General features: G+C 50.0%; 2 protein-coding genes across 9 annotated transcripts in view; one reads left to right on the plus strand and one right to left on the minus strand.

The window, feature by feature from the left end:
• The window catches only part of SOX7 (SRY-box transcription factor 7), a 161577-nt gene that overhangs the window by 33552 nt on the left and 114032 nt on the right, over nucleotides 1-13993 (plus strand). The gene's annotated exons all lie outside the window — the stretch shown is intronic.
• The window catches only part of C1H8orf74 (chromosome 1 C8orf74 homolog), a 54026-nt gene continuing 44417 nt past the window's right edge, over nucleotides 4385-13993 (minus strand). For 7 of the 8 annotated variants that reach the window (XM_053248903.1, XM_053248925.1, XM_053248877.1 and 4 more), the window contains 2 exons: nucleotides 13208-13608; nucleotides 4385-5512 (listed from right to left, as the gene is read on the minus strand). In XM_053248903.1, coding sequence (XP_053104878.1) covers nucleotides 5258-5512; nucleotides 13208-13608 — 656 coding nt within the window. In that variant the 3' untranslated portion in view covers nucleotides 4385-5257. The remainder of the gene's footprint in view (nucleotides 5513-13207; nucleotides 13609-13993) is intronic. The other variant, XM_053248918.1, reaches the window with a different exon arrangement.

Genomic DNA, 13993 nt, shown 5'->3' on the forward strand with positions numbered 1-13993 from the left:
AAGCAGATAGAAAGCATATATGTATATTTGAAACCTGAGACCCCCCACCCCCCACCTCCACCAAGCAACCTGCCTGATACTTAAGGGTAAGCCAAATTGTCATAATGTGAAGAAGATCTCAAGTTTAAACATTACCTTAATGATGTCTCTGGACTTCCCAGAGGCATCTGGTGGACCACTGTGGGAAGGTGGACTAAGGTGTGCTGAGAACAGGGCCCTTCTTACCCACTCATATACCCACTCAAATGACCACCCAGTGCTGCTCTGATGGTGGCGGGGCCTGGAGCATGGCCTCCCTGCAAGGCCTGAGGGGACTGACAGGCACATGCAGGAGGAGAGGGACTTTTCAGTGCCCCAGCTGCAAACTGTTAGAGCTTTACATGTGGGTACTCAGTGGCCGCTCCAGACCTCTGAGGTTTCGGAGGCATGGTGCAAAATGGTCACCCCCCACTGTGCACAACCTCCATGGCCGTCCAGAGGAGGCAAGAGGAGGCAGTTCCACCCCCTGCCCAGATTGAGCCAGTTCCCATTGAATTCAGTGCAGCATACTCCCACGGCAGGGGGTACTGGATTGCTGGCTTTTGCACACACCTCCTCCCGGGAAATAGTCCTGTGGACACCCCTGGTTCTCCACTCCTCTTTCCCCACTTTTAAACAACTGGGACAGAAGGGCCACTTGTCACCCCAGTGCTGTCCCAATAATTGGCCCTCTTGGGCAACCACCTCACCTTGCCCCACAGAAGGGCAGCCCCTAGTGATAAACAGCATTTTAAACTGGGATCCAAGGTAGACACGGAGCCTGTGGAAACCACACAGAGTTGGCTACGCAGCTTCCCCTTTACGACCTTTCAAGTGGCGTTGTCCTTGCCAGACAGGTATAGCCCTCTTTGGTGTGGGTGTTGCGGCAGCATCTTAGGACATCAGCTGGGACCTGGGATGCGGGAATGGCAGTGCGTGCTGCTTGCTGGCAAGAATTTTTGCCAAGAAGGCAAGACAAAGTCTAACAACTTCGTCTCATCCAGCAACCCACTGAAGTTCTCATACAAAGCAGCATAGTCTAAATCAGGGATTCTCAACGTTGGGTCCTCAGGTGTTATTGGACTTCAGCTCCCATAATCCCTAGCCCCAGTGGCCTTTGGTTGGGGATCATGGGAGTTGAAGTCCAAAAACATCTGGGGAGGGACCCAACGTTGAGAATCCCTGTTCTAAATCATTGTTTCTCAACGTTTTTGGAGCCATGCACCAGTACATTCTTCGTGCGCCGTTTCCCAGACCAGCAGTTAGTAAAGTGGTCCCCCCCCGCCTTGCCGCCACCCCCCAGGCACTCCCCCAAAACAATTTCAGGCTTGTGGGGGCCGCCTCTGGGAGCTCTCCGGAGCTCATTAAATTCCAGGCAGCCCTTGTTTGAGGAAGCAAAATGAACATTATCCAGCAGTGAGGGCAGCCTGCCTAGAAATGAGCTCCGGAGAGCTTGCCTTGGCTCAGTGGACCCTGGGCCCCGCCCCTTTTGCACATGATGACATGCACAAAGGGGGTGGGGCCCAGGATCCATGGAGCGCAGGTGAGTTCTCCAGGGCTCATTTCTAGGCAAGCAGCCCTCACTGCTGGATAACATTCATTCTTTGAAATGAATGTTATCCAGCAGTGAGGGCTGCCTGCCTAGAAATGAGCTCCAGAGAGCTCCTGCCAGTGACAACCCCCGCCGGCCCGAAATTGTTTTTTGGGGGGTTAAATTCCTCATGGACCGGTACTCGATGCCTCGCGGACCGGCACCGGTCCGCAGACCGGCGGTTGAGAAACACTGATCTTAATCACTTAACACAGGCAAACAATTAACCAGTAAGGCATAACTAATGTGATGTATCTTTGTGCTGTGAATGTAATACACATTGGTAGAAGACAAGGATTCTAGTAAGGAGAACAAACTGGGCTTTCTCAGTGGTGGTGCCCTGCTTTTGAAATTCCCTCCCCATAGAAGTTTACCTGGCAACATCATGGTATCCTTTTTGGCACCAGGTGGAATCATTTTTATTTGCTCAGACCTTTTAGTTTAAAGTGAGTGTTATGCTGGAATTTTAATTGTTTCTCTGCCCTGTTTTTATGCTTGGAACATGTTATCATCTTAAACTGCATTTTCTTGGCTGTTGTTCTGAGCACTTTGGCTGAAGAGCAGCTAACAAATATGATAACTAATTGAATAGCTTTCATCAGTACTTTGTTAAATTGATTTTTTAAAAAAAACCTTTGTAGGGGACTAAAAAGCCTTTCCTGATTAATCATGCAACACATTTTTTTTTAAAAAAAGAAGTATTTTAAAAAAATAAAAGTTCTTTAAAAAACAACTGTAAATGGCAGGTGCCATCTTAGAAAAAGCACCCCCTATTAATTCATTCATTCTTACTCAGGAGGGAATGCCTCTCCCTATGATAATCGCAAGTGGCAGGTCCCAACTTAGAAGAGGCACTCCCCCTTTACTCTTATGCTTTAAGGAATTCCTCTTCTTATAATAACTGCAAATGGCAGGCCCCATCTTAGAAGACATCCTCCCTTCATTCTTTTACTGGAGAGAATGCCTCTTTTTATAACGGCAAGTGAGAAGCACCATATTAAAAGAGGCATTCCCCCTTCACTCTCATGGAAGAAACACATCTTCTAAAATGGCAGCTGCTGAAATATATGCTCCACCAAAAGGGATGAGTACCCTGTAACCAGAGGTGCACCTAAGTAATTTTGGAGCCTGGACCTAAAGGCCTTTGGAGGCCGCCCTCCCCTGCAAAATCAGCATGCTTGGCCAGGCGACCACACCACCACAGACTAAGACAGACTAAAGAGGATTGGGGGCGGGGGCCAGGGCCCTGGACTTTGGCCCGGAAGTCCAGGGGTAAGAGCACCTCTGCCTGTAACTACCTTCGTTAGTGTAGGGTTGCTGTGAGGAAACCATTTTGTTTGACGAGCCCCCTAAAGCAGGGGCTTCTTTCGTCTTGCATATCTCCACCATGCTGCTCTTCCCCCAACTTGGCCTTTCCTTTGATTTCTAGAAAGTTCTAGGGCCTGCCGCACACACGGCATCTTTCTTCCCCGAGAGCCTTGGAGCCAGCAGGAAGCCAGTCACTTTGCTGTGGTCTCAGGAAGGAAACGTCGGATCTACTTAGATGATGGGGACGAGCCCAAAGTGTGACTGATCCTCCCAGAAGACTCCAGGGGGAGAAGAGCAGGCCTCCAACAAGGACGGCCGAGAAGCCGAAAAGCAACGGGCAGGCCTCCGAATCTGACCTACTTTCCTGTTTGACTCACGGATGAAAGGGCACAAGATGGGAGCCTCTGGAGGGAGGCCTGAGTGGAAGGGAGAGGCCCGATGCCATCTTGACAAGTGCTGACTTTTACCCAAAATATCTGCCTTTTGTGTTTGCTTCAAATCACATTATTTGCTCTCAAACAGTGCGGGCCGTGCCAATTTTATTCTGTTTATTTATTCGGATTTTAAAACTCTCTCCCTGAAGGATCAGGTCTGAGTGACAGCACATAAGGACAATTTGCCTGATCCAGTCAAGTTGATTCGTGTATGTCAGCAGGATTATGCACCTGTATCAATTGAGGAGGTAGCCGAAGGGTGGCCAACCCGAGGCTCGCCAGCTATTGTTGGACTACAACTCCCATCATCCCCTGCTGCAATGAACGGGAGCTGTAGTCCAACAGTAGCTGGCGGGCCTCAGGTGGGCCACTCCATCCTGCTTTGGGTGAGATGTGTGTCCTGAGTTGAATAGACATCTTCAGCCGTGTCCTTGTGCAACTAGAGCTGATTCAAGGCTAAAGGCTGCTATCTAGCACAAGGCACTAGAATCACAACACTAGAACCAGAGGTCATCCCATGAAACTGAAGGCCAGGAAATGTAGGACCCACAAAAGGAAGTACTTTTTCACATAGCGACAGCATGGAATTCAACTAAATTCTCTACCACGGGATCTGGTGATGGCCACCAGCTTGGATGGCTCTAAAAGGGGCTTAGACAGATTCTGGAGGACAGGTCTGTCAGTGGCTGCTAATCTAAGGGCTATAGGCCACCCTCAACCTCAGAGGCAAGATGCTTCTGAATCCCAGCTGCAGGGGAGCCATAGCAGGAGAGAGGGCATGCCTTCATCTGTCTTGTCTGTGGTCTTCTCAGAGACATCTGGTGGGCCACTTGGTGAAACAGGATGGTGGACTAGATGGGCCTTGGGCCTGATCCAGCAGGGCTGCTCTTATGTAGGTCTGCTGATTTAAGAATTGTCTCGGCCAGGGGTTCTCGGTCTTGGGTCCTCAGATGTTGCTGGACGACACCCCCTTTCATCCCCAGCCACAATGACGGACACACACTATATGCATATATAAAAAAAGCAGCATGGGTTAGGAGGAAGATGGTGATTTCACTTTATTAGGAGATGCTGTTACTGGGCATCAGGAAAAGATACAGAAAGCTCCTTGTGAACCCCTTAAACCATCCTTTACAGGATGTCAATGCATCCCAGCGCGGAACAGGAATCATTTGCTTTCCCTCTGATTTCAGAGCTAGCAATGCTTACTGGTCTCAAACATGAGCACTTATTAGCTTTGGATTTATTCCTTGGTAGATCTCCGTTGCCTGGAACCAAAAACTTGGGCTTATTTCTCACAACCGGCTGTACCACTTCAGGGCTAAACGGCCTCCTGGGTCAGGGCTGTACCACTTCAGGCCATAGACAGGGGGTTATTTGATCAAATGCTTCTCTATTCAAGACCAGCTCCTCTGCATGTAGAAAACTAGCTCATCAAGGCGATGATGAAACTGTATGTAGAAAACTAGCTCATCAACTAGCTCATCAAGGCGAGTTAGAACCCTCTCTTTTGAAATGTTAGTTTTCTGTGTGCAAGGATCTTTTTTATGGAGGCAGATTCAATCACACAACTCTCCCTCTGTGGCTTGAAGTGGTACAGCCCACACACAGGCTGACTAGTCACTGAGAATCACCCTTAAGACACAACGATAGGAAGGCTATAAGGACCAGGAAAGAAAATGCATTCAAGAAGTAAGCATGGCTGCTTTGCTCTAAGGCAGGGGTAGACCACCTGGGTTCTCCAGCTCTTGCTGAACTACAACTCCCATCATCCACAGTGGCAATAAACTTCAGCTGGGGATGATGGGAGAGATAGTTCAGCAACAGCTGGAGAGCCAAGGTGGCTTAACGCTGCTCTAAGGGATGCTCAAGTTAACCTCAGAGTAAGGTAATCCTCACGATGTGACTACTTCTTCTTCTTCTTCTTCCCCTTCTCCTTTGATTCCTTGGATTTCTCCTGATTTGCCTTGAGGGCTTTGCTCATTCTCCTTCCTTCGGGAATGGGTGGCAGTGGGTTAGGGGCGGGTGGGTTGAGCGTGAGGGCTTTCTTCTGGAGCTTCAGCTGCAAGATTTCAAAGGTAGTCTGGATCTCATTCTGGAGGATGTCACTCAGATTCTGGATCTGGGCCTTAATTGCTTCTCTGACGAGAGACGAGAGAGTCTGAAAAACAAATATTGTCTACATTGGTTTCTGCCTATCCACATCCACAGGGCTGGGCTGGTGTGTGTGTGGGGGGGGCCCTCAAATTTCCCATGCTCTAGTTCTTCTTGGACCATTACCCAGAGTCCTTCCTTCTCCAGGGTGCTTTCCAGATTAGAACCTGCAATGGGGTCACGACGAATCTTGGAAGTGTTCTTCCACACTTCCTGTGTTGTGACCTTGCAGTCCCTACGCTGACAGCTGGGTGCTGTTCACATTTCCAATGCCTTGTTTCGAATTTAATTGCTGCAATTTATTGCTATAATGTTGTCCGTCCAGTGTAAAAAAGTTGCTGTTTTTTTGGGTTGTTAGCTTTCGTGAGACTGTTCCCCCTGCTGATTTACAGAAGGGAGCAGAGATGGGAGAAAAGTCCTAGAGCATGGTCTAAGGACACACAAAACAGCCTCTTTGATGAAGCTAAGCAGGTCTTGGTGTGGACAGTGACTGGATGAGAGACCCACATATGCCATCTTTTGGGATGGGGATGTCACTCAGTGGCAGCATCTGCTTTGCATGCAGAAGGTCTCATGTTCAATCCCTGGCAGCATCTCCAGGTAGGGCTGGGAAAGACTCCTGCTTGAAGCTTGGATAAGCTGCTGCCAGACAATACTGAAGCAGACGGACCAAAAGTCTGACTCTGTATAAGGCAGCTTTTTAAGCTAAGTTTGGGGGGTGACGAATCACACCGGCAAATAAGGCAGGAGAGTAAGAATTGACCTGGACAGTCCAGGAATCAGAGGCCCTGTCCAGGATGTAGGAAATGTGTCATCCTAGATACGAAAATTCCAGGAATTTGAGCAGGAAGATTGCTTTATCAGACTTTACCCATTATTCTGGGGCTTCTCTCTGGGCATTGTAGCTACATGGTGCCCATGTTTAAAAGCCCCACATTCTTACCCTTCCTTTGGCCCCAGTGCTGCTCATTGGCTAAGGTAGCTCAATACATGGCTCAGTAAATGCCTTCTCCTCCTTTCCAGACCCTCACTAGAGTTAGCAGGGATCATAGGGGGGAGGGTGCCAAATAGCAGGGGTGGAGCCACCATTGGGCAAACGGGTTCAAAGAACCCAGGTCACCGCCAATCAGGGGCCACGCCTCGTGGCCCCAACATGCCCCCTGCATCTGACATCAGATGCGGGAGGTGTTATTTCACTCCCAAATGAGGCCGTGCGGCCCCGTTTGGGAATGAAATCAGCCCGCACATTGGCAGCGCGGGCTGGAGCTATTCTTCTTGCCTTTAAAGGCGGGGACAGCCTCTCCTGGTCTCGCTGCCAATGTAATGGGGCTGTTCTCCCTTCAAAATGGAGCTGTGCAGCCCTGTTTGGGAGGGAGATTGGCCCGCACTGCATTGGCAGCGTAGCTGGAACAGCTCTCCGTGCCTTTAGAAAGAGTTGCTCCGGCCTGAGCTGTCCAATGTAGCAGAGGCCGATCTGCCTTCCAAACGGGGCTGCATGGCCCCATTTGGGAGACCACATTCCCAGGTCTGATGTCAAACACAGGGGCATGGCTAGCCGGGCCCCTGCGTCTGATGTCAGGTGTGGGGGCTGGGCTAGGGGCCGTGGAGGCTGAACACGGGCTGCTGTCAGCCTCGCTCCACGGCTTCCAAATAGAGAAGGAAAATATTAAGGCATTCCAAGTCCAACTGTATTTAAACGACAGTCATTTTATAAACTGTACTGAAACAAAGTGAAAGTTCAATATTGCTTTCATTTCTCACCTACACTTGTGCTACTGTCATATATTTTTCTGCATATTTGATTGCATTTATTGAGGTGAAACACTCCCAACACTCTCCTCTGCAAAGAAAGCTATAGGGGGAAGTGCGTGAAACAGTCACCAAGCTTCACTACCAAACACACTTTCCAATCCTGGTAGGAAAAAATAAGGTTTTTAAATCCTGCCCCACACTTTGCATGGCTGTGTCTGGGGATTCTCTCTGATGAACATGGCAACCTTAAACAAAGCAGCTTCTCCTATCCTTGCACCTGGTATTCAAGCTGGATCTCTCCACCCCTGCTTTATCATATCCTCCAACATCTTTCCCGTGAAAATAAGGGACTTGCCTGTGAATGTGTAGGGGGCATGGCCAGGCATCCTGGGCATACAAGTCTGACTCCAAACAGGTCGTAAATGGAAAGCAGATCACAGAGTGCATGCAGAGCACATAATTCCGGATTCCCAAAGCAGAGGAGCTAAGCCCATATACCCTTCAATATTTGGCAGAGGGAAATAGGAACACACTTGTAACAACCAGTTCTCCTAACAAGAATGACTGCCCAAGCCCCTCAGGCATCATTACCCACTGCTGAAGCCTAGGCTCCACAAGCCAGATGCTGTGCGCTTCAGAGTGACCCAATGCATCTGCTCACCCACCTGGAGACTGAATTTCTAGAGACTCTGAGGAGGGAGCTGAATCCTGACAACTCCAGTGACTCGCATGAACAATACTGAACAACTCATCCTCAAGAGGCAAAAATAGGGATGCCCTCCTCTGCTTCCTCCCTTATTTGCTGCTGGGCTGATAATGAGAAGGGGGAGGCAGTGGAAGAGGAAATGAGCAAAAGGAGTTAGTGGACTGTAGACACTCTGTATATGTTCTACAATACACTGATTCCCTTTCTTCATTTCTTCTTCCACTGCCTCTCCCTTCTCATTAGCCCAGTGGCAAGTGAGGGAGGAGACAGTGAAGAGAAGGAGGTAGAGGAGATCAGGAAAGAATTTTGCTGAGTGGTGAATGTAGCACTGCTTGGCAAAGAGCTGCTTAAAAGGCAGGGGCAGTGGCAGGGTGCAAGCGGGGAGCATCTTGACTCCCTCCTGGTGCACCCCAAATACTGAATTTACCTGAATCTAAAACTAGTCCCCTCCCTCCCCCAAGGTCCTTCATGCTAGAAATCAGGGGTTGTCTTGAATCCAGAGTCATAACCTGTGATTTTTAAGGGGGTTATCTTAAATTCAGACTCTTCTTCTATTCACGTAAATACAGTAGAGAGAGCGAGAGAGTGACTGGGTTTTATATGTGGCACATTAACAACCAAGCTAGGAGCCACCATCCGGTCTCTTCTGGCCCTCAGCCCACTGATGCTTGCAAAAAAAATTTCTCAGTTACTAGCTTTGCACACGTTTGCCCTCTGTGCCTTCTTTGAAGCAAGGGTGTGGCTTGGGAACAGAGCTTCAGGCTGAGAAGAAGGCTGGGGAGGAAACGGTGGCAGTGTTTGGGCCGCCAGTTCCTCCATGTGGGTCAGGGTGCAGCCAGCACAGTGTGTACACGTGTGATACCTGCCAAAAGGGGCCCTCCGGAGGCTGTAACTGGCCTCCAGCCTATCTCCCAAGAGGAAACTGACAGGATGTTGAGGGCCCTGAAAGTGGCCGGGCAAAAGATTCAGGACTGGCAGAGTCCTGGGAAGGCCCAGGGACAGCACTGCCCACCTGTGTACAGGATGGTAGGTTAAACACCCCACTACCTGCCTCAAGAGGATTCACATCCCTGCTTCCTGCCCAAGTTCAAAAGGTGATGTGTTCTGCTTTCACTTGAACTCACCCACTGCGGCTGGCAGCAGGATGGGAGGCACACGTGGAGGCATTAATGGCCCATTAATTCCACTCAATAGATGGGCTGACGATTAAAAAAACACCTCAGCGTTTCATGACATTCCCCAAACAATTTGCTCCCAGGCAGAGAAGAACCAGCGAAGCAAGCTCAAGCAGGTGTGATAAACCCGTCACAGCTTGATTATGCAAATCGAGGCTGGGGTGTTGGAGGAGGCAGCCAAAAGCATTACCCTGAGACACTGCTGAACTGAAGAACGAGAAGTGAGAGGCCCAAAACCTGCAAGAGTACTGCATTAAAAAAGGGCACCGATTGTGAAGAGTTTGCAGGAGGAGGGAGGGGGAAGCTCTGTTCAGTATCTGCAGAAGCCGTTGGGGGGCACAAATCCCTTTGAGCCCAAAGCAGGGCACCAAACGGCACCCTGTGCTTCCCTTCATCAAGTGGTTGATTTTGTGCATGCACCTGCTACACTCACTCATCTCTTCCTCCTTCTTCTCCTTTGTGGAGACAATAGCCTCTGCTGCACACCTCTTCCTCTGCTTCCTCCTTTCTTTGCTACTGGGCTGATAATGAGAAGGGGGAGTAAGCCAAAAAGAAAGTGAGAAAAGGGAATTGGTGTACTGTAGAGGCTCAATAGAGGGTCTATGGTACACTCATTCCCTTTTCTCATTTCCTCTTCCGCTTCCTCTCCCTCCTTATCAGCCCAGCAGCCAACGAGAGGGTAGGCAGCAGTGAAGGGGGGGGGGAGTTCAGGAGGAAGGAAGAGGCTCTTTGCCAAGTGGTGACTGTGCCACCACTCGGCAAAGAGATGGCTGGATGGCTGGGGAACAGCTGAGGGACACAGGTGAGTCGGTGGCAGGGTCATCATCCTGCTCTACTGGCACTGTGATAATTTGCTGCTCGAAGCCATTGGCTCACCCTGCCTCATGGAAGGACTGCCCCTGCATAGAAGAGTACTTATCAAGGCCACCCCACTTCTTTGTATCCAGAGAGCAGTTGGTGGAGTACCTGTGAATACTCCACCCATGCCCAGTCCCCTCCAGTTTTTAAGTAAAACTTGACTGGGCTAGGAGGCTGTGATTGCACCAGATTGCATCCTTGTGCGGGGGCATGTTCAACAGCAGAGAACATCCTCCCCTTCCATTTTTGTGTGTGACACGGTCAAATTTTTCGAGGAGGGAGCCCACTGCTGGCAGCCTGCCATTTGCCCCTGCTCACTCTGGGCCTGCTGAGCTGCCCTCATGAGCCATCCAGCTTCTGGTTGCTGGCTGATAACACATAATGACAGGCCAGCTGGGACTGTGGCAGTGGTGGTGCTCCTGGGCTGGTGGCGGGGCCCCGTGGCAGCCTCATGGAGAAGAGGGACCCCCAGCGGCCCTTGTTCCAGGCATGCCGCCACATAGTTATAGTTCCATCCCTGGGCTGCACTCTGCAGGGCAAGGTCTGGGCACGGAGATCTTCATGACAAAAAGGATGCTCCCACTAGAAGGTTGAAATTGGTTTGTGGTCTGCATCTTCCTTGCAAGCTACAGTAGGCCTAGGTTATGAGATAGGGCTGAGAGAGATTCCTGCCTGCAACCTTGGAGAAGCTGCAGTTGCCAGTCTGTGTAGACAATACTGAGCGAGATGGACCAAGGGTCTGACTTGGTATATGGCAGCTTCCTCTGTTCCTATTTGATGGCAAAGGAGGGAAATCCTTCCTTCCTTCCTTCCTTCCTTCATCTTCCCTCCTGCCCTTCCAAGTTAGAGTTCCACAGGACTATTGAACTAGGTGGCCACCCAGACAGAAACAGCCATTCTGGGACCGCCATTTTAGTGTAGTTGTGCTGTAGGTCTTTCGCAGCTGGGGGCCCTGTACCAATTCTGCTTTTGGCATTTGGCAGCTTCTGCTTTGCCCGTCTTGGGTGATTGCTACACATATTGCAATCCAGGAGAGAAGAAAGAGGCGAAGCTCGAATAGTACAGAGGGGTCAAGCTTTCATAATATGGAGATGATAATGCTCACTTATTTTAGGAACATAGGACGCTGCCTTGAACTGAGCCAGACCACTGGTCCATCTAGCACTGTATTGTCTACACTGACTGGCAGCGGCTTCTCCTAGGCTGCAGGCAGGAGTCTCTCCCAGCCCTACTTGGAGATGCTGCCAGGGAGGGAACTTGGGACCTTCCACATGCAAGCAGGCAGGTGCTCTTCCCGTGAGCTATGGCCCCATCCCCTCAGGGGAATATCTTACAGTGCTCACACATGTAGTCTCCCATCCAAATGGAAACCAAGGTGGACCCTGCTTAGCAAAGGGGAGAATTCATGCTTGCCACCACCAGACCAGCTCTCCTCCCCATGTTTGTTCACCCCATGCAACAGGATCCACCCAATGATTGCATTCCAAATCTGCCTACAAATTGGCTAATGTGAGTGTACAAATAGCCACTACAGAAGCAAAGTTCTGATTTGCTGGGGGTGGGGAGTAAGTTCCAGAGTGGAAATCAAGTAGGGGGAAAGGCTGAATCTCTCCTCACTGTTCATCGTGCTCTTGAGCTGGATCAGTTCCCCCCTGCCCCTGATGTTTGAAGGTGAATGGTCCACTTCCAGTCCACTTCCTCATTCAGCAATTCAAGGCTTGACCATTGATAGCCTTCAAGAGAACCCTCAGGACCCATTTTCTTAGTCTAAACTTTGTTGATTTTTAAACCGTTTAAATTGCTTTAAATCCTTTTAATTGTGTATACGGTCGTCCCACATCAATCATGGTTTTCCCAACTGCGGATTTGAGTATCCACGACTGGGAAATTGTGACCGCCCTCAACAACCGTAACCCGAGTATCCGCAGTTTGGTGATTTTTTAAAAAAATGGCTTTGGGGTCAATTCTGGGGGTCAAGGGGTCATTTCCAGGGGCCAGGGGGTGATTGGGGGGGTTGAGGTAATTTCTGAGACTTGGGGGGGGTCATTTCTGGGGGGACAGGGGGCGATTATTTTTTTACTGGTTTTGGCTGTCTTTTTGCAACCTTGATTCCCCTTAACCTTTGTTGGCCATTCCCTTCAGTGACTCCCCAACTGCAAATTCGCCAACCGTGAGGTTTTCCAGGAACAGAACCCTCGCAGTTGGTGAGGGATAACTGCATTATAATTTGTTAGTCCATTTGTTTTTATTGGCTGTAAACCACCTAGGGCTATTGGATTGGGCGGTATAAAAATAATAATAAAACAAACCAACAAATAAATAAATAAGTGCATACATCAGGCGGTATATAAATATGACCAATCAATCTTCTAAAGGAATATTTTCTATAGTGTTTGTGTGTGTTGCTTGTATAGCACTTTTAAGTACTTAAAGTACATCATCTGCATTTAACCTATTAAACAATTTTTTTGGGGGGGGAGTAAAGACCATGTCTTGTGGTAGCAAGCATACTTGCTGAGCAGGGTCTGCCTTGGTTAACGTTTATATGGGAGATTCCATGTGTGAGCACTGTAAGATATTCCCTTTAGGGGATGGGGCCGCTCTGGGAAGAGCATCTAGGTTCCAAGTTCCCTCCCTGGCAGCATCTCCAAGATAGGGTTGAGAGAGATTCCTGCCTGCAGCCTTGGAGAAGCCGCTGCCAGTCTGTGTAGACAATACTGAGCTAGATGGACCTATGGTCTGACTCAGTATATGGCAGCTTCTTATGTTCCTATATTCCTATGAGAGCTGTAAGATCTTCCCCTTAGGGGATGGGGATGCTCTGGGAAGAGCACCTGCATGCTTGCATGGAGAAGGTTCGAAGTTCCCTTCCAGGCGGCATCTCCAAGATAGGGCCCAGAGAGACTCCTGCCTGCAACCTTGGAGAAGCCACTGCCAGTCTGTGTAGACAATGCTGAGCTAGATGGTCCAAAGGTCTGACTCAGTATAAGGCAGCTTTGTATATTCCTATGTCCCTAAAATAAGTCAGCATTCTTATCCCCATATTGCAGATGGGAAAGACTGAGGCTGGGAGGCAGTAACATGCCAAAGGCCATGCAATGAGTTTGTGGCAGAGATGAGATTCAACCCAGGGCCTTGCTGGTCTGTACTCCCGTCTCTTCACCACTACACTACTGCAGGTGTCTTTGCGTGGGTGACTCCCTTGCATCACCTCTTTGCCAAGAGCCTCCATATGCCGTGAGACATCACCGTACACTCTCTGCAGCACCTGTTCTCTCTCACGCTGCAAGGTTTTCCGGATCAGCACCATGTTGGCCCGCTTTTGGTCCTCCGCCGCGGAGAGGGCGGCCAGCTGCTCCTGGTACTTCCAGGCTCCGATTTCGGTGCCCTCCCTCAGTGGGAGCGGCTGTGGGGGAGCGCAGACCTCCAGGCTGGCAAATCTTTGGTGGTGGTTCCTCTCCTGGGTCAGGGTGAACTGGTAGAGCCAGTATTGCTTGATGAGTGTGTTGTGGAAGTAATCATAGATGGCGCACAGCTGGAAAGGGGGCAGCTTCACTGGAAAGGCAGAGAGCTTCCCCTGGAGGATGTTGATGACCTCCGGAATGGGCACACCTGGGGCAAGAGGGGAAGGGGGAGACATATTAGAGGTGTGTTATAAGAAACCGGCTCATTCACATGACCGCGGGGGCAGGGTAGGAGGTAGGAGAGGCCTGCACAATCCCAATGGGCAGTTGTGTGAACTCCAAACATTCAGGGAGAAGGCAGGGAGTGTGGCCGTGTGCAAAGTAGCCACTGGGTAGGATGAGCATGCCCTACCCAGATTCCATACCCAGCATTTGGGGGATGGAAGAACCCCTGCTAACTGGGCCAAGAGGCACCTTCTCAAGGTGGTGATTCTCTTTATTGAGCAGGGGGAGAGTAACAGGCCCCATCCACCCCCAGCACAGGACCTCCAGTGACTGTTGCTGGTGTCTGTCTTGTGTTTCTTTTTAGATTG

This window comes from Hemicordylus capensis, chromosome 1 (genome assembly GCF_027244095.1).
Source record: "Hemicordylus capensis ecotype Gifberg chromosome 1, rHemCap1.1.pri, whole genome shotgun sequence".
NCBI lineage: Eukaryota > Metazoa > Chordata > Lepidosauria > Squamata > Cordylidae > Hemicordylus > Hemicordylus capensis.